The sequence below is a fragment of the Balaenoptera ricei genome, chromosome 3, assembly GCF_028023285.1.
Source record: "Balaenoptera ricei isolate mBalRic1 chromosome 3, mBalRic1.hap2, whole genome shotgun sequence".
Classification (NCBI taxonomy): Eukaryota; Metazoa; Chordata; class Mammalia; order Artiodactyla; family Balaenopteridae; genus Balaenoptera; species Balaenoptera ricei.
The window spans coordinates 170,544,093-170,562,389 of record NC_082641.1 but is presented as its reverse complement, the minus strand read 5'-3'; the positions used below and the strand labels follow the sequence as shown (position 1 = coordinate 170,562,389).

Sequence of the window (18,297 nt, the reverse complement as noted above, 5' to 3'; positions counted from 1 at the left end):
GGTCTCTACCCGCGGATCCGGCAATTGGCTGGAATGTCCTCTCTGCTCACCTTCTTTCAAGGCTTTTCAGAAACGTCAGCCACATCAGAGAGGCCCTCCTGCATCCCCTCCCCAAGCAGCACACCTGTCCTTCGCTGCTAGCCTTTGTTCTTCCCACGACACATTTTGGGGGATATTATTTATTTTTAAGTTTTAAAAATTGAGGTGAAATTTACATGACATAAAATTAACCATTAGAAAGTGAACAATTCAGTGGTATTTAGTACATACACAACGTTGTGCAACCATCACCTCTATCTAGTTCTGGAATTTCCATTCCCCCCACCTCCCCCATTAGCAGTCACTTCTCATTCCCCCCTCTCAGCCCCTGGTAACCACAAATCAATCTACTTTCTGTCTCCAAGGATTTGTCTTTTCTGGACATTTCATATAAACAAAACCAGACAATATGTGGCCTGTTGTGTCTGGCTTCTTTCCCTGAGCATAAGGTTTTGAAGGCTCATCCATGTTGTAGCACTTGTCAGTGCTTCATTCCTTTTTAATTTTAACATCTTTATTAGAGTATAATTGCTTTACAATGGTGTGTCAGTTTCTGCTTTATAACAAAGTGAATCAGTTATACATATACAAATGTCCCCTTCCCTCTTGCATCTCCCTCCCTCCCACCCTCCCTATCCCACCCCTCTAGGTGGTCACAAAGCACCGAGCTGATCTCCCTGTGCTATGCGGCTACTTCCCACTAGCTATCTATTTTATGTTTGGTAGTGTATATATGCCCATGCTTCATTCCTTTTTATGGCTGAATAACATTCCATTGTATGGGTGGACCACATTTACTTTACTCATTCATCTGTTGATGGACATTTGGGTTGTTTCCACCTTTTGTCGATTGTGAATAGTGCTGCTATGAACGTGCACATACAACGATTTGTTTGAGTCCTGTTTTCATTTCTTTTGGGTCTGTACCTAGAGTGGAATGGCTGGGTTATAAGGTAACTCTATATTTAACTTATTGGGGAACTGCCTGTTTTCCACAGCGGTTGCACCATTTTACATTCCCACCAGTAGTGCACCAGGGTTCCAATTTCTTCATTTCCCTTCCAACACTTGTTATTTTCTGTTTTTGTTTTTTTTTTTATAACCATTCTACAGGGTGTGAATGGGTATCTCATTGCAATTTCGATTTGCATTTCCATAATAACCACTGAAGTAGGGTGTCTTTTCATGCCCTTGTTGTCTATTTGTGCATCTTCTTTGGAGAAATGTCTCTTCATATCCTTTGCTCATTTAGATTGTTTGTCTTCTTGCTTTCCTGTAGCACTGTGCATCTCTGGCAGCGCACCATATGCATTTTCCCACTATGTGTGGCCCGGTAGTGGGGGAGGGGTGGCTGCTCCAGACCGCAGAATGTCTGCTTCAAGTGTCCACTGCTGTGTCCCCTTTGTGTCTGGGTCTGCACCTCGCACACAGTAGGCTCTTAATAAATGCTTGTTGCACGCATGAGTGAACGGATCGCTTTGTACTCCTGCTCTGTAATTCTTGCAAAGTTTGAAGTATCAAAACTGAAAATGGTTTCAAAGTTAACGCATTCCTGATAGACCCAGAATATAAGAGTGAATGAGGTCGACATGGCCTCCTGCAAGCAGGGCTCTGTCTTAATGCATTTGGGCCTGAAAGACAGCATAGTCATCACCTAGGCTTTACAGATGAGGAAACTGAGACACAGAGAGGTTGAGTAACTCCCTAGGTCACACAGCAAACACAGACAGCCTGGCTCCCACCCACTGCTTTATATTGCTTCACAGAAATGTTATAGATCCCACTGGTTTTGAATTTCCAGGTCTCTTCTCTAATTTGGGGAGTCATTTTTTTCAGATTTCGAAATTTTGGGGTCTTCTGGGAACCGTTTGTGGGCCTTGAACCCTCAGCCCAGTGCCTGATGGGTAAAATGACCCCAGGGGAGAGAACAGGGTGACCCTTCAGCAACAGGTGGCTTCTTCCTTTGCTGTGTGGCTTTGGGTAAATCCGTTAACCTCTCTGGGCTTCCTCATCTGTAACAGGAATCAGTTCATTCATTCATTTATTCACTAGGCTTTGGTCCAACACACCCAGCCTTTTTCATCATCGCCAAAGTTAGAGTGAATTTTCCATGTTTTACAGGTAAGAAAAAGTCTCACATTGGGATAGCTGGGACTCAGTGATTCTTTTGGAACAGAGTCCTTGCTCTGTTCTGGGTGTTGGGGATACACAGATGTAAGATAGTGGCATTTATTCATTCGACAAACATTGATGAGGACCCGTGCCCCCCTGGCTCTGGGGACCCAGTGGTGACAAAGGCAGGTCCAGCTTGCCCTTCTGGGGAGGAGGTGAAAACACACGCTAAACCAGCCAAATAAAGGGACAATTCCATGCAATGGCCAAAGGTCATTACAGCCCTCTCTTAGACGTCACAATTATTTGATGGAAGCTGGGGGTAGTGTCACAGATACCAAGACCTGGCACCCCCTTTGAATATGGGGGTGATTCTCTGGTTTGGAGGTGTCTGGCTTCAATTTGGAAATTTAACCCTGCAAGTTGGCAACACTCTGTAGGTGACACTCTGAGAGTGATCTTGTCTGCCTTGGCCAGGCGCCAAGCTGTCCCTTCCTCACCTTAGCTGTGACAAGCAGGAGTAGAGATGGGGATGGGAGGTTTGATCCCTATCTACCAGTAGGGAGACTCAGAGAGGGCCAGTGACCTGTCCACATCACACAGCCCGACAGGACAGGGAGCGGACTTCCCTACCTCACTGCCCAGGTGGCAAAACTTGGCCACTCTCATTCCGTGCTGGCTGAAATAATAGTAAAGATATTGATGGGTTGTGTGTCCTGTGGTTTGCTCTCGGGAAGGATGTTTTTTAACTTCTTTTAAAGGCTGTCGGTGAGCCAGCGACCTAAGAATTTAAGAGCCATTACCACACAGGGTTTAACACAACCATTTCACAGATAGGCCTAATTAAGGTCCACGAAGGGCAAGATGTGTCTGGAACCAGAGCAGGTGGCATCACCGACCTGAGCCTCAATTTCCTCACCTGGAGATTGGGGGTTAGGGGTGAGCAAGAAATGAGGCACTTGTCCAGTCCCTAGGCCTCTAGGGCCTCCCAAATCCCGGAGTCGCACCGCCCTCCTAGCACACCCTTTCCGGAGACTGGGAACAGGTGTGGATTGCACCTCATTTGCATGTTTGGCCCCGCCCCGAGGACGCACCTCCCGATATCGCCGCCAGGCGGCGCCAGAGGCAAAATGAAGAGGTTCGTGCGCGGAGCGAGCTTCGGCTCTGGGTCCTTGGCTGACCTGCCAGGTAGGACCTTGTCTTATTGTCATTTTCCAGAGGAAAGAAAGGAGGCTTAGAAAGGGGAGGTGACTGTCCTACAGTCACACAGCCGGGAAGGGGCTCCAGACTAGAGTTTTTGATTTCTATATTCTGCTGTCTCCCTCGTGAATCCCCAGGGTTCACCAGGGACAGGGAGACTCTGAGCCCTCGCTGAAGGTCCTGGACCCAGCGCACACGGCACCAAATATTGAACCGCATCCCGTGCAAACTACAAATCTGTTGTTAAAGGATTGCTGTAGTTTTGCGCATGAAGCATGTGAACAACGCATTTAGTGCACGGTGGGCCGAGCGTTCTCAGCACGATCATTTGATTTTAGTTTGCATTTTCCCATTTTGGAACCTGTAACCAACCACCCCACCTCCCCAAGTCTTAAAAATATTTCTAGAGGCCCTTGAAAAGGTCTCCCTGCTTCACCACCCCGGCCTGGAAGGCTCAGACATGCCGCTGGAGAACCAAGACAGGTCCTGGGCCTGCCAGGTCCTGGTGGGGGGGGTGGGGGTGGAGGGGGGCCTCACATAGAAACCTCCGTCATCGGCCCTGCGCTAGGTCTCACCCTCCACCTGTGGCGGGGGTGGCGGCGTCCGAACTGACTAGCTCAGGTCCCGCCCTGCTTCTCCCCCGTTATCTCATTACACAGCCCCTCGCCCTCGCTCAATCCTGAAGGTGTGGAGGGTGGGCCGCAAAAAGACCCTTCCTGCTCCCCACTTCTCGGCCTTTACTCTGCATCCGGGGAGCTCAGAGCAGCTCCACCCTCACCGCCCCTCTGCTCCTCGGGCTGGGCTCAGAATAGAGACCGCCTCCCCAGCCCGCGGCTCCGGCCTGACGCTACGTCCCCTCCCTCCTCCTGGCCTGAACTCAGAACGGTCCCCTCCCCTCACCCCGCCCCCACTTCCCGCCCCGCTGGGGCTCATCAGAGATTCTGCTTGCTCTACCCGTCAGCCTTCCACCTTCGGGGCTCAGGACAGCCCCCCGGTCCCGCCCACTACCGGGAGGTGGTGGTGGGGGATGAGGGCTTATCACAGACTCGCCCCTGTCTGTCTGTTCTCTCCTACCGGGGGGTTCAGAACAGACCCCCACCCCCTAGCCCCACCCACGCTAGGGAGGGGGAAGGATTCCTCATAGACACGCCCCTCTCTGTTCTCTCCCACCAAAGGGATCAGAACAGCCCGCTTCCGCCCCGGCCCCGCCCCCGCCCTCCTCTTGGGGGTTTCATCATAGAACCCCCAGTCCGGTCCACCCCTCCAGGGGTCAGAACAGCCCCACGGCCCCGCCCTCGGCCCCGCCGTCCTGCCTGGGGCCGCCCCCTCTACCCCGGCCTCGTACGCCCCGCGCAGCCGGGTCCACTCGGTACTTGCAGCGGCGCAGTGGTTCGGTGAGGCTCCGCGGCGCGGGGTCTTCCAGGTCCTCTGGCAGCAGGAAGCTGCGGTCCAGCACCTCTGCCGCCTCTTGCCAGTTGGCGAAACAGGCAGGGCCCAGGCGCCGGATCTCGTCGGCCGCGTCGAACGTGAGCACGTCCCCACTCGGCTTGAGCACCACGACCGCCGGCAGGCGCTCCACGGAGAACCGGCGCCCGAGGTCCCTGCGGGGCGGGCGGGTCAGTCCGGTCGGACCCTCGTCCTTGACCCTATGCTGAGGAGCCCCACATCCCTCCTCCCAGTACTTACTGAGCGCCTTCTGTGTGCACTGTCCCATGCCGGCCTCTGGGGATGCCCAGGAACCAGAACAGGCCAGGCCACACTGGCCTTCGGGCTTTGGCTCCAACACCCCAGACATGCTCCCACCACAGGGCCTTTGCACTGGTCATGTCCTCTGCCTGGAGCACTCTCCCCAGAAATCTGCGGATTAAGACCCTGTATGCTGCAGACACCTAACCTTAAATCTCAACCCCTCTCTTCCTCTCTGCTGATGCGTGGCTCTCAGCATCCAACACACTGCATAGTTTATTTCTCCTGTTTGTCATTTTCTCCCACAATAGAAAGTAGCTTCACTAGGGCACGGATTTCTGTCCCTATTCACGAGTGTCCCCAGTGCCTGAAACAGTGCCGGGCACAGAGTAGATGCTCAGGAAATGTGTGTGGGATGAATGAACAAATAACTGACAGATTCCGTAAAGAGATACTAAACTGGGTAAAGGACTTATGGTCAGAGAGGATCTCTCTAAGGAGGAGACCCTGGAGCTGAAATGTGCAGGAAGAGGAAGGGGAGAACTGGGGAAAGTTTTCCCATGCAGAGTGCACAGCTGGTGCAAAAGCCTGAAGGTCAGAGGGAGATTGGAGTGCAGCATTGATCATAAAGGCCCCGCAGGGCCATGGTAAGGAGTTTTTGATTTTGTTTTCTGTATGAGAGCGCCAGTGAAAAGCCATCCACAGGAGACCCCCCCCAGACCAAATCTCCCATCTAGGCCAAAACCCCACACAGTCATCATGGAATCAAGTAGGCTACCAGCCTGGGCCCATCACCCATGATTCTTAACTTCCACCCACGGGGTTCTTGGGTGGCCCTTTTCCAGGCCTCCATACAGAGACACATAGTATTGATACTTACAAAATCCCACAGGAGTAGGTTGCCAGACTTAGCAACTAGAAATACAGGACACCCTGTGTGAATGAATTTGAACTTCATGTAAACAACAAATAACTTTTTATAAGTATGTCCCTGCATTATGTGGGACATAGTTATACTCAAAATTCTTCATTGTTTACATGAAATTTATATTCAACTGGGTGTCCTGTATTTTATCTGGCAACCCTGTGTGTGGGAGGGGTGGGGGGTGGGGACTCGCTCACTCTGTCTGGATACTTGCCTGGGTGAAGGTTTTGTTGAGAGGACCCTGCCTCAAACAAGGTCAATGTTTGGCTATGATGCCCTTACAGCTGGCATTTCTTCCCCCAGGGGAGGGAAATGTTCACCATTTGGGGAAAAGAACCTCCTCAGCTGCAGAAGGCTGTGGGAGTGAGCAAGTGTGCCAACTCTGATAATGTTGGGTAGGGATGAAGGTCTCCATGACCAGAAACTTCTAAGTTTTGTAACAAAATTGATGACATCAGTAAAATGTCACAAAGTCTGCAACTCACTTTGAAATGGTTCAGCACAAACTCCGCGTGCATGGAGATAAAGCAAATGGCAAAAATGCCCAAGGGTTTCATTGTGTGCTCCTTCCAACTTTTTGGTATCTTTGAAATTTTTCTTTTTTTTTTCCTTTGGCCATGCCACATGGCTTGCAGGAAACTTTTCATAGTGAAAAATTGGGGTTTAAAAAGAATGAGGGACTTCCCTGGTGGCACAGTGGTTAAGAATCTGCCTACCAATGCAGGGGACATGGGTTCAAGCCCTGGTCCGAGAAGATCCCATATGCCGCGGAGCAGCTAAGTCCGTGCGCCACAACTACTGAGCCTGTGCTCTAGAGCCCGCGAGACACAACTACTGAGCCTGCATGCCACAACTAGTGAAGCCCACGCACCTAGAGCCCGTGCTCCAACACAAGAGAAGCCACCCCAATGAGAAGCCCGGGCACTAAAACAAAGAGTAGCCCCCTGCTCGCTGCAGCTAGAGAAAACCCGCGCACAGCCACAAAAACCCAACACAGCCAAAAATAAGTAAATAAAATATAAATAAATTTATAAAATAAATAAATAAAAAGAATGAAAGTCTCACTGTTGAAAAGGGGAAAGTTTGCAAATAGCCACAAACGATCACGCTGTTTATTGGGCAGCTCGTTGGACAGCTTGAACTCAACCACCTCTCTCAGCTCCAGTGCCCTCCATGGCTCCCAGCTACTCTGAGGATCACATCCACATTCATTAGGTGGCATTTGGGGCGCTGCTCCACATGCTGCCTTCTTACTCCTGGTATTACTGTTCCCTGAATTGGCTGTTCTTTCTCTGAAATCCTCCGAGCCTTTGTCTGGGTTATGTCCTCTGCCTGGAAACCCTTCCCTTTCCTCACTCTTTACCCTCCTATCCTCCTTGTCCTTGGTGGGGGTGTGGGGGGTGTCTCTCTTTAAAGCCATTTCCTCTGGGAAGCATCCCCTGACCCCCAAATCTCAGCAAGGTCTCCCCATGATATTTCCACATGACATCCTCCCTTTGTCCTTGGGAACTACTGCAGTTCGTTATTATGTATTTATTTGAGTGTTTGAGTCTTTGTTTCACGTCTGTGCTCCCCCCTTCCCAGGTTGTAAACTCCCCAGGGAGCTGGATGGAAATGGGCATATGTACCCCTCCTCCGCCCCTCCCCCCCAATTCTCTGTTCTGATTGGCCCACAGAGGGTGCTCATCAACTTCAAATGGAACAGATACGTCAGTAAACAAATACTTCACTTTCAGCAGAAACAGCCCCTCCTCCAGGAAGCCCTCCCTGACCTCTCCTCTCACCTCACCTCCTCAGGTCATCCTCGAAGGGCAAGAAGAGCCACTTCTTGGGCATGTCCCTGAGGAACAGGTCCTGCTGCTCCTCTGTCGAGTCCTGGGACACGTACACCAGGGCCAGCTGGGCTGCCCGCAACACGTAGAACTCATCCGTGAGCTGCACAAAGAAGTCCCTGAGGATGGGTGCAAAGGCCTGGCACTTCGGGCACGAGCCGGCACCAAAGAACAGCAGCACCAGTCGGTTTTCCAGCCGGCGGCTGAGCTCAGCCTCCGTGTCCAGCTCATCCTGGTCACTGTTGTTTCGGATCAGGACACGGCCAGAGAACAGGCAGGCCATGGCAACCCTGGCTGGGTGCTGGGGACAGGGCGCAAGGACCTTGTGTGACCCCGAGCCCGCTGGCTGGCTGCTGTCCCAGGATTAGGAATTCTTAGGAGGCCAGTTTAGAACCTCGCTAATCTGCCTAACCTCGACCTGATTCTTTGCTGCCTCTGAGGGCAGGGGACCAGCTGCTCATGGGCCTGTCTCAGCAGACAGCTGCTAAGGCATTAAAAAAACAGACTGACATACTGGTGTGAAAATATTTTGTTAAATTGTGATGTAAAAAGATACGTGCCTGTTCATGAATGCATTCGGTAATCCTAAATCACAGGGCTCGACTAATTAATAACAGTGATTTCTAAGTCGATGTGAGCATAAATGATATTTCAAGGTGTCTGCCTGCCATGACCAGGATGTCCTGTGAAATTATCTTTGATTTACACGGGTGACAAAGTCACAGAGCTGGCCAATATCTGCTTTGATAGGACATAAGAAAACATGCTAAATTCCAGTTAGAAATTAATAAGAATAAACTTTTTTTCTTCCCTTCGCCCTCCTGAATTCTGTCTGAACAGCCCACCTTAAGATTCCATGGTGAGTAAGGGTGAAAATCATGGTCACAATATTTTGCAGCCCTCTCCCACCAAGCGCTGGGAACTAGTTCTCCTCTCCTTGAAGCCAGGTTGGCTCCTAACTTGCTTTGACCGACAGAATGTGGTGGAAGGTGTGAGTTCGCAGGATAAGCCTTATTCTCACCTCCCACTTTCACTCTTTTGGAATGTGGCCTCCAGACGCCCCCATGTAAGAAAGCTGATCTAGCCCAGAGGTTGGCAAACTTTCTGTGTAAAGGGCCAGGGAGTAAATGTTTTTGACATTTTAGGCCATAGAGTCTCTGCTACAACTTTGAATTCTCTTATTGTGCAAAAGCATCTCTAGACAATATGTAAATTCATTTATGTGTCTGGGTTCCAATAAAACTCTATGTACAGATACTGAAATTTGAATTTCATAGGATTTTCATATGTCGTGAGACATCAATCTTTCGATTTCTGTTTTCAACCGTTTAAAAATGTAAAAACCATTCTTAGCCCACAGTGAGCAGGATTTGGCCTGCGACCCGTTCTAGCCTATTGTTTGAGAGGCCACATGGAAAAGAGCTAGATGCCCAGCCACCAGCTGGCACCAACTGCCACACATGTGATCTTCCAGTCCAGCCACTGACAGAATGTAGCACAGCGACTGTGCCAGGTGAGACCAGCAGAGGGACCGCCCAGGTGTTACTGACCAGGGTTCTTGGCCTCCTTAATCAATAGAAATTGATCAGAGGCCAGACAAGAAGTTCAGGCAAGGCTTTATTGGGGCCCCTGCTGCAGGCCCCTACTTGCAGAACAAGTAACAGTTTCCCTTGCTGGCTTGCTTGCTGAAGTGGGGGGCGAGCTGGTTCCTTATATGGGGTGAGGGGAGGGGTGTGTCCAGGGGCTGGGCCGGAGGGGTGGCTTAGGTTGTTTGCCCACCCCTCTGGTGGGGTTGTGTGCAGGGCGCATGCGCAGTACCCTGCTTGTGCTCCCAGCTCTTTAGAAGTGGCAGTTGGGGTTTTTTGGTCTGTTTGTATCTTGTCCATAGTTTGCCCCAACTGTGCGTGCAAGCAGTTCTTTTTAGTCCCTTATAGTTTCTTTGTATTAATATTTTGTTGCTTGAGGAGACTTTTGTCCAGGTGCAAGCACTGCAGCAAAGGGTCCCAGGTCCCAGGTCCCAGCCTGTCTCACAGGCAACCCATGGGATCCTGAGAAATAGTTGATTAGCCTTGTATGAAGCCACTCAGTTTGGGGTGATTTGTTATACAGCAGTAGGTAACCAGAACACCAGGTCTTGAGGACTTTTCTGGACCTAGGGAGATGTGAGAGACGGAAAGAAACTTAGTATTGGCTTTAAACGATGAAAAAGAAAACCACAAAATCCTCATCCTCAAGAGTTTAACCTACCTTGTCAAGGCTTTGTGACTGGGCCCATCCCTGATGGGTCCGCCTTTCATTCTGATAGGGATAGAGTAAGATACTTACACAGCTAGAAATCCCACTAGGGGAAGATAGATAGAGAGGGACTTCAGGAGATCACTGTAAAATAGACACCAACCAGGAAATGCCCAGGTCATCTGGCAGCTAAACAACAATCAGAACGTTTTGAAACTAAACAGACTTACTTGGGCCACTACCATGGAAAAAATGGATACAAGACCTGCATTTGGCTTTGTGAGCTCTGTAACATAACCTGCCCCGAAAAACGGCATACCTGCAGGTAGCTTACAGAAGAATGTGGGGGAAAGGTGAAAGAAACTAGGGGAAAGGTGACATTACACTGAAATCTGAGATGAATTACCATATTTTACTATATGTTACCACCTTTTTACTAATACATTGGGTTGGCCAAAAAGTTCGTTCTGGTTTTTCTGTAAGAGGCTATGGAAAGACCCGAACGAACTGTTTGGCCAACCCAATACATATGATTTAAGTAGCGCTATGACAGTCCCAGTTAGACGACACAAGCTTAAAGGAGCAGCTAATGAGGTAAGCCTTGACATCTACCCAAGAATGAGGAAGAAGGGGGTCTTCTTCCCTCCCTGCTTTTTCTTTGATTAGGAAGATGTAGCCCCCTTTGTTCTCAGGACAGCAGAGCTCTCTTGCCTGCCTGCTTGTATCCTTCACAAGAGTCCTATACTATTAAATCCACTTCTTGGGACTTCCCTGGTGGTCCAGTGGGTAAGACTCCGCACTCCCAATGCAAGGGGCCTGGGTTTGATCCCTGGTCGGGGAACTAGATCCCACATGGATGCCGCAACAAAGACTGGCGCAGCCAAAAAAAAACACAAAAAACCCACTTCTTACCTATCACTTTGCCTCTCGTTGAATTCTCTCTGCACAAAGACACAAGAACTGGAACTTCAGTAAGCCCTGAGACCAGGCGTTAAGTTTCAGCTGGGAGATTGTGGGTTCAAGTCCCATCTGCCAGAGATTGTGGGTTGGAGTCCCATCTGAGGTGTGCGGTTTCAATTCCGTTTAAAATTTCCTGGTTAGATTTTCCTCTCTCTGCCAGAACCATGGGAACTCCCAAATTATTGTGAATTCAAGAGATTACTGAGAGCAAAATTATCTCAACAGTGGAGAACTCTTCTAAGATGTTTACAAGGTATGAAAATAAAGGGAAACCTCACAAAAATGGAGCTGGGAGGCCAGAGAGGGAGCTCTCATGCAGTATTACTCAAGGTCAATTACAGGAAGAACTGTCAATTACAGGCCCCAGCAGAAGAATCATCAATAGGAAGGAATCACCAATTACAGGCACCAAAAGAAAGGATGTATATTGCGTCTCCTACAAGAAATCAACTACCCCAGGAACTCAGCCAATGAGAAACTCTTATCACCCTGAACACTCACTTTTCTCCAGTGGATTTTCCTTCCAAACAATGCCTCTCAACTTCCTCCTTTTTCTTTTTAGTACATTTTTTTTTAATTTAATTATTTATTTATTTTTGGCTGCGTTGGGTCTTCGTTGCTGCGTGTGGGCTTTCTCTAGTTGCGGCGAGTGGGGGCTACTCTTCGTTGCGGTGGGTGGGCTTCTCATTGCGGTGGCTTCTCTTGTTGAGGAGCACAGGCTCTAGGCACACAGGGTCAGTAGTTGTGGCTTGTGGGCTCTAGAGCGCAGGCTCAGTAGTTGTGGCACACGGGCTTAGTTGCTCCGCGGCATGTGGGATATTCCCGGACCAGGGCTCGAACCCGTGTCCCCTGCATTGGCAGGTGGATTCTTAACCACACTGCGCCACCAGGGAAGTCCCCTCCTTTTTCTTTATAAAATAACGTTCCTCTCCTTTTTGTTGTCGTTGTTGTTGTTGGACTTGTCTATGGTTTTTGCTGTAGGTTGCTTGTCCTGAATTGCAATTCCATGCTATTTCCCCATAAACCCATCTTTGCTGGTAAAATAACTGTTTTATTTTTCAGGTCAACATAGGTGCCAGGCTTGTGTGCTCAGAACAGCCCTACAAGGCCTGTATGGTTTTACTCCCTTTTACAGGTGAAGCACAGAGCCTGGGAGAAGTCACCCAGCAAATGATGTCTGTCAGGCTGCAGAGTCCATTCCAACTTAACTGGGCCTTTCAGCTATCCCAGAATTTCCAAACTGTAGCCCCCTTGCAGTTGGGGCCAGGTCATTCTCTGTGGTGTGGGGCTGTCCTGAACATGGCAGAACATTTAGCAGTATCCCTAGCCTCTACTCACTAGATGCCATAACACCCCTATCCCCACCACACCTGGTCCCACGTTGTAACAAATAAAAATGTCTCCAGGTGTCACCAAGTGTCCAAAGGAGCAGGATTGCCCCCTAGATGATAATCACCGCTCTAACTGGTTACCCTGCTTATATTGGGTTGACTGGTGGCCCTTAAAGAGATATATCCAAGCCCTAACCCCCAGAACCTGTGACTGTGACCTTATTTGGAAAAGAGTCTTTGCAGATGTAATTAAATTAAGGATCTCAAGATGAGATCATCCTGGATTATCTAGGTAGGTCCTAAATCCAATGACAAGTGTCCTTATAAGAGGCAGAAGAGGAGAGGACACAGACACACAGGGAGAAGGCCATGTGAAGATAGAGGCAGAGATTGGAGTGATATGGCCAGAAGTCAAGGAATGCCTGGAGCCACCAGAAGCTGGACGAGGCAGGGAAGGGTCCCTGGAACTTTCAGAGGGAATGAGGCTGTTGACACTTTGATTTCTGACTCCTGGCTTCAGGAAGAACTGAGAGACAATACATTTCTGTTATTTTAAGCTACTCAGTTTGTGGTACTTTGGTATGGCAGCCCCAATAAACTAATACCCCTACTGTAGTGGGTACTTGAATTTGGTGCAGAGAAATGGCTCCCTCCCACACGGTGCTCATGTTCTTCTGATAGTGCAATTCCCATGCTTTGATCTTCCGGTTATTTTATTTCAACGTATGCTTCATTTCTCTTGTTCTTCCAGAAAGTTCAAAGAACTCCCTTTGCAGTGGCCTGCAGACCCATGTGGTCAGCCGGGGAAGGGAGATACCCATCATTCTGTGCCCCCCACCTACTGTGTGCTTGCTTACTCTCCAGATGAGAAGCCCCTTGTGAGCCTTTCTGCACAGCGCGCGGGAGGTGGGCGTTACCACCCAGAGGGCGACCAGTGTGCTGACGGGAGAGGTGACCTGCCCAAGGCCACCCAACTGGAGAGGCTCAGAGCCTGCTTTGGCCCTGAAAGCTGAGTTCTGTCCCCCTGTCCAGGCCTCAGTTTCCCCTCCTGTGAAACAGGGATAGGACCGTTCCTTAACCAGTCATCTGGAATCCCTGGGGACAGTTACGTTTCTGGAATTGGGAATTTTTCAGATCTTAGGAAGGTAACAGGGTGAAAGCTGCCACGTGTTGTGTGATGTTCCTGGGGGGTGTGGGGAAGCCCCCTATGTAAAGGGATAAATAAAGGATAAACAGGGGTAAAAAGGGATCATTGATCACTGAAAACAGCCAGGGTCAGTGCCGGGCAAGTGGTCCCTCCGCTGGAGTACTGGCACTACCTTAAAAAAAAGTTGGGTTTGCAGAGCCTTTCTGGGGATTTGGGGATTGCTGACTGAGAAGAGTATCTCCGTGCATGGCATTTGGGATCTTAGTTCCCCGACCAGGGATGGAACCTGCGCCCCCTACAGTGGAAGCACAGAGTCTTAACCACTGGACCACCAGGGAAGTCCCACGTGTACTATTTAGTCAGGGCTCAGTAAACTTGGTAAGATGGAGGGAGGAAGAGAGAGAAGAAAGGGTGAAGGGGAGAAAGGGAGGGGAAGAAGAAAGAAGAAGAAGGGAGGAGGAAGGAAGGCAGGAGGATGGGGGAAGAAGGGGAAGAGGAGTAGTGGGGAGGAGGAAGGGGGGAAGGGGAAGGAGGAGTGGGTGGAGGAGGGGGAGAAGGTGAGCAAAGGGGGAAGTGGAGGAAGGCTAAGGGGGGGCCTTGAAGAGGCGAAGGGGGAGGGGGAGAGAGGGAGGAAGGGGGGAAGTAGGGGGAATCAGGGCAAGATGGAGAAGAGGGAGGAGAAGTTTAAGGAAGACTGAAAGGGGAGGAGGAGGGTGAGGAAGGGGAGCAAGCTCTCTGCCCACATTTGTGAATGAATGAATCTCAACTCCAGCTAGTGTGACAGTTCCAGGCCTCAGTTTCTTTACCTGTAAAATGGGGTGATCACAATAGTGCTACCTGGCAGGATAAGAGTGCTGCTGTAGTTACTGGGCATTGCTGACTCCACTGACCCCCGGTTGAGAAAGTAGGGGACCAGTGACTGGCTCTGGGCCTGTCCTCCGGATCTGCCTCCTCGTCCCCATTTTACCCACCTTAGGTGGCCCGCAGGGACCAATGGCAGCATGGGCGTGTGCACGTGTGTGTGTGTGTGTGTGTGTGTGTGTGGAGGGGAGCGCCTGCCCGGTCCTGTCCTCTAAATGGTGCTGGAAGCAGGCCCTGGCCACCTCCCAAGGAGAGTGCTGAGAAGGTCGGCCAAGCTGTGCAGAAAACAAGCAGGGTGGGGTGCGCAGAGGGGCAGAGGAAAGGAGAGCTTGGAGAGAAGGAGCCAAAGCAGAAGCCCACGTGGGCACAGCGCAGTCAGAGCAGGTCCCAGGAGTCTGCAGAAGCAGAAGCCCCAGAGGGGAGTCCTCTGTCTTGGACTCATTGTCGCTGCCCACCTACTGCCTGAGCTCTGGTAACCCTCGACAGCGCAGCTAAAGCCTGAGGGTCTGTGAGCAGCTCCAGGTCAGCCAGGGAACAGGGTGGTGGGCAGCGAGGCCAGCACTGGCCCGCACTTGATCAGGGGGAGGGCTTTAGGGTCTCTAGGTGAGCATTTAGGACCTTGGGATGCAAATAAGGGACTCTGTGGAGTTCCTGTGGAAGGGTGGGGAACTGGTGTGTGGATTTTGCCCTCCCTGGGCTGCTGCTGTGAGACTTAACTGACAAGATTTCAGGATATGGATTTGGAATTAATTGGGTCCTTGGAATATAGCTTTTTTTAAAAAAATTAATTAATTTATTTATATTTTTTATTTTTGGCTGCATTCAGTCTCCGTTGCTAAGCATGGGCTTTCCCTAGGTGCTGCGAGCTGGGGGCCACTCCTTGCTGTGGTGCGTGGGCTTCTCATTGCGGTGGCTTCTCTTGCTGAGGAGCACGGGCTCTAGGCGCACAGGCCTCAGCAGTTGTGTCATGTGGGCTCAGCAGCCGTGGCTCGCAGGCTCCAGAGCGCAGGCTCAGTAGTTGTGGTGCAGGAGCTCAGCAGCTCCGCGGCATGTGGGATCTTCCCGGACCAGGGCTCAAACCCGTGTCGACTGCACTGGCAGGCAGATGCTTAACCATTGTGCCACCAGTGAAGTCCATTGGAATATATCTTTAAGATGAGGTAGGGGTTGGATATTCTGGGGCCCCTAGGCTGTGAGTTTAGGACTCCCCAGGTCCCTGGAGTCCGAAGAGGCTTTGGGGATTGGATTTAGAATAAGCTGGGGCAAGAACCCAGTACAGATAGGCCCTGAATGTGAACTGAGAGTTGCTAGTCCCCCGGGGTAGGAATTCTGGTTTCCATCTAGGGTTTGGGCCGGGAGCGCCCGGGAGCCACGCCTCTTGGCTGAGGGACCCACATGTTTCCTAATCGCCGCCAGGGATGGGACGGGGGAGCTGGGAGGCTGGCGAAGTTTGGTTGTCAATGGAGACAGCCGCCTTTCTCGCCAGGCGTTCTAGCCCCTGGGTCTCGTTGGCCGTCGTCACTCTGGCCAGGGTGGCCTCTCTATGGTCGTGGCCTCCGGAAGGGGGCGGGCGTCGGCTATGCGGCTGTGCGGCAGAGCGGTTCTAAGCCAGACGTGTCGGAAGAGAGCCGGCCTGGGAGGGCAGGTGGGGTGGGGCCTAGGGTGCTAGGAGTGAGGCGGAGGGTGGTGACTGGGCCAAAGCCTGAGGGCGGGGCCGGTGACCGGGGTGGAACTTGGGCCTGGGAATACGGGCTAGGCCCAGGACTGGGGGCGGGGCTTGAGCTATTCTGGGCGGGGCCTGGCCCAGAGTGGGTGCGGCGTGGGCTTGTGGGCGGGGCCATAGGCCTAACCTAGGGGCAGAACCTGGTCCAGGGCGGGCGGGGCTCCGGAATGGGGCTTGTGCTTACGGGCGGGGCCGGAGACCTAACCTGGGGGCGGGGTCAAGCAAGTGGAGGTGGGGCGGATAGAGGTGGGACCTGGAGGAAAGCCCAGGATCTGGGTCTGTGGTGGGGCCAAGGTGGACTCTAGGCTTGAGGGCCAAGTCGTTATGATGGAGCTTGGGTCCAGCGTACAGCTGCTAAGTCGAGGCATGGGGTAGGGCTTGCCAGTGACTGACGGAATGGAAGAGCTGTGCCTGGGGGCGTGGAGATACACTAATGATTGGCAGAAAAGCCTGGGCCGGGCTAGGAGCAAGGAGGCCTGTGCCCACTTTGGGATGGGGCGGAGCCTGTCTGAGACGTGCCCAATCCCAGGCATGGGGGCGGGGCCCGGCTCGAAGCGGGAGCGGAGCGCGACTTCTGGGCGGGGTTGGGTTGGCCGTGGGGCGGGGCCCGGGAGGGCCGTGGCCTCAGAGCTCTCCGCCTCCACAGGATGCGAGCTCCAGGTGCGGGTTCGGCCTCCGTGGCCTCACTGGTGCTGCTGTGGTTGCTCGGACTGCCGTGGACCTGGAGCACAGCGGTGGCGCTCGGCGTGTACGTAGGCGGCGGCGGCTGGCGTTTCCTGCGCATCGTCTGCAAAACCGCGAGGCGGGACCTCTTGTGAGTGCAGCCCGGGCCTGATACAAGGGCTGGGGTAGGGGGCGGGCTGAGCGCCCAGGGGGGGTGGACAGAGGGGGCTGAAAGGGCAGCGTGGGGGACCTTGAGGGCTTGGGGGGGATAGGTTTTGGAGACTGGGGGCGGGGTTTGGGTGAGGGCGGGTCTAGGGGCGGGGCTGGGACCTGAAAAGAGTGGGTTGGGGGACTCCTAGGGCACCAGCAGGGGACATCTTGAGGGATTCCCTGGAGGGAGATGAGTAGATTTCAATGTCCTTGAGCCTGCGTGGGTGACCTCAGGGCTCTGGACGGCAACTTGGGGGTACTAGGGCAGCGAATAGGACTTCCAGAGAGCTGAGGCTGATTGGGAGGCCGTGCGTGTTTGGTGGGGTCTCTATGGGGCTTTGGTGACTGGGGGAGGGCTCTGGGGGGTCTTCAGGGACTCCGATAGGTCCCTAGGAGTTCTCAGGGGGAGAATGAAAGGGCTTCCTGGGGCATGTGTAAAGGGCTTTTGGAGTCTTTGAAGGGTGTTTTGTCTCCTCAGGGCCATTTACAGGTCTCTCTGTGGTCGGGGTGCTCTTTGAGAGTTTGAGGTCTGTGCGTGACTTTGGGGGTTGTTCAGAGTCTGTGGAGAGGTTGCTGTGTATTCCAAGATTTGCTTAGGGGTCTCTGGTGACTGAGAATCTCTGGGGAGGGGATTCTGGTGGTGTTTGCAGGCATCCTTGGCAGGTCTCTGGGGTATCTCTAGGGGCTTGCTCACAGAAGCTGTTGGGAGTCCTCCTGGAGTGAAATAAGTGCTTCTGGGCTTTACCACCGGAGCAAATCTCAGGAACAGCCTCCATGTGGAAGTCCCTGAGCACTTGCTATGGGTCTGCCAGTCTTGGTGCCCATGGGGAGGTGGGAGGACTAACCCATTGTAAGGGTGAAGAAACTGAGGCTCTGTGAGCAGCAGGGATGGTGTGCAGCTGGGAAAAGTTCCACTGCAAATTGACTGGTTCTGAACCTTCTAGAACCTGATCTTTCTTTTCCACGCCCTGGCCCCTGCCCCTGCCCTTGGTTTTCTGACATGCAGATTGGACTGTGCTCTCTGTTCAGACACCTTCCACGACCTCCATCCTCTGCAGTAGAAAAGACTCAGCCTCCAGCTGGGTACTTGAGGTCCTGCCAATCTATTCCCTGCCCACTTGCCACTCCCCACCTCTCCATATGTTCATCTGGCCCCCAGATCAACTTGCCTTGTCAGGCTCAGGCTGCTTTCCTCTTGTCTGGAATACACTGGCCCTGCTTTTGCCTGGCAACACCTTATGATGTTGCCTCCCTCAGGGGACCCTTTGCTGAATTTTCCTGCTCAGCACCCTCCCACGGCTCCTTGTTGCTCTTAGAATCTAGACCACATGAGGTTTCTGACCATGTTCCCAACCTCCTGTCCTTTCCTTTGT

The 18,297-nt window shown here is 52.1% G+C and overlaps 2 protein-coding genes across 5 annotated transcripts in view; one reads left to right on the top strand and one right to left on the bottom strand.

Annotated features, from left to right (window-relative positions):
• Positions 1-4,621: 4,621 nt before the first annotated feature.
• NXNL1 (nucleoredoxin like 1) lies at positions 4,622-8,193 on the bottom strand. The gene is made up of 2 exons (XM_059918134.1): positions 7,752-8,193; positions 4,622-4,952 (listed from the first exon to the last, which is right to left on the bottom strand). Exons 1-2 carry the CDS (start codon positions 8,075-8,077, stop codon positions 4,622-4,624), a joined length of 657 nt encoding a protein of 218 aa, XP_059774117.1. The 5' UTR covers positions 8,078-8,193.
• Positions 8,194-14,632: 6,439 nt separating this feature from the next.
• The window catches only part of SLC27A1 (solute carrier family 27 member 1), a 30,787-nt gene continuing 27,122 nt past the window's right edge, over positions 14,633-18,297 (top strand). For 2 of the 4 annotated variants that reach the window (XM_059918133.1, XM_059918129.1), the window contains exons 1-2: positions 14,633-14,850; positions 16,698-16,865. In XM_059918133.1, the coding sequence (XP_059774116.1) occupies positions 16,699-16,865 (167 nt within the window). In that variant the 5' untranslated portion in view covers positions 14,633-14,850; position 16,698. Of the gene's footprint in view, positions 14,851-15,948; positions 15,974-16,697; positions 16,866-18,297 lie in introns of those variants that run through there. The other 2 variants (XM_059918132.1, XM_059918130.1) reach the window with 2 other exon arrangements.

Excerpts from the sequence above, each read along its gene's own strand:
- NXNL1 (XM_059918134.1), bottom strand. The coding sequence starts at position 8,077 with ATGGCCTGCCTGTTCTCTGGCCGTGTCCTGATCCGAAACAACAGTGAC. Across the intron at positions 4,953-7,751 it reads TTCGAGGATGACCTGAGGAG|GGACCTCGGGCGCCGGTTCT; the intron begins GTGAGGTGAGAG and ends CCCGCCCCGCAG.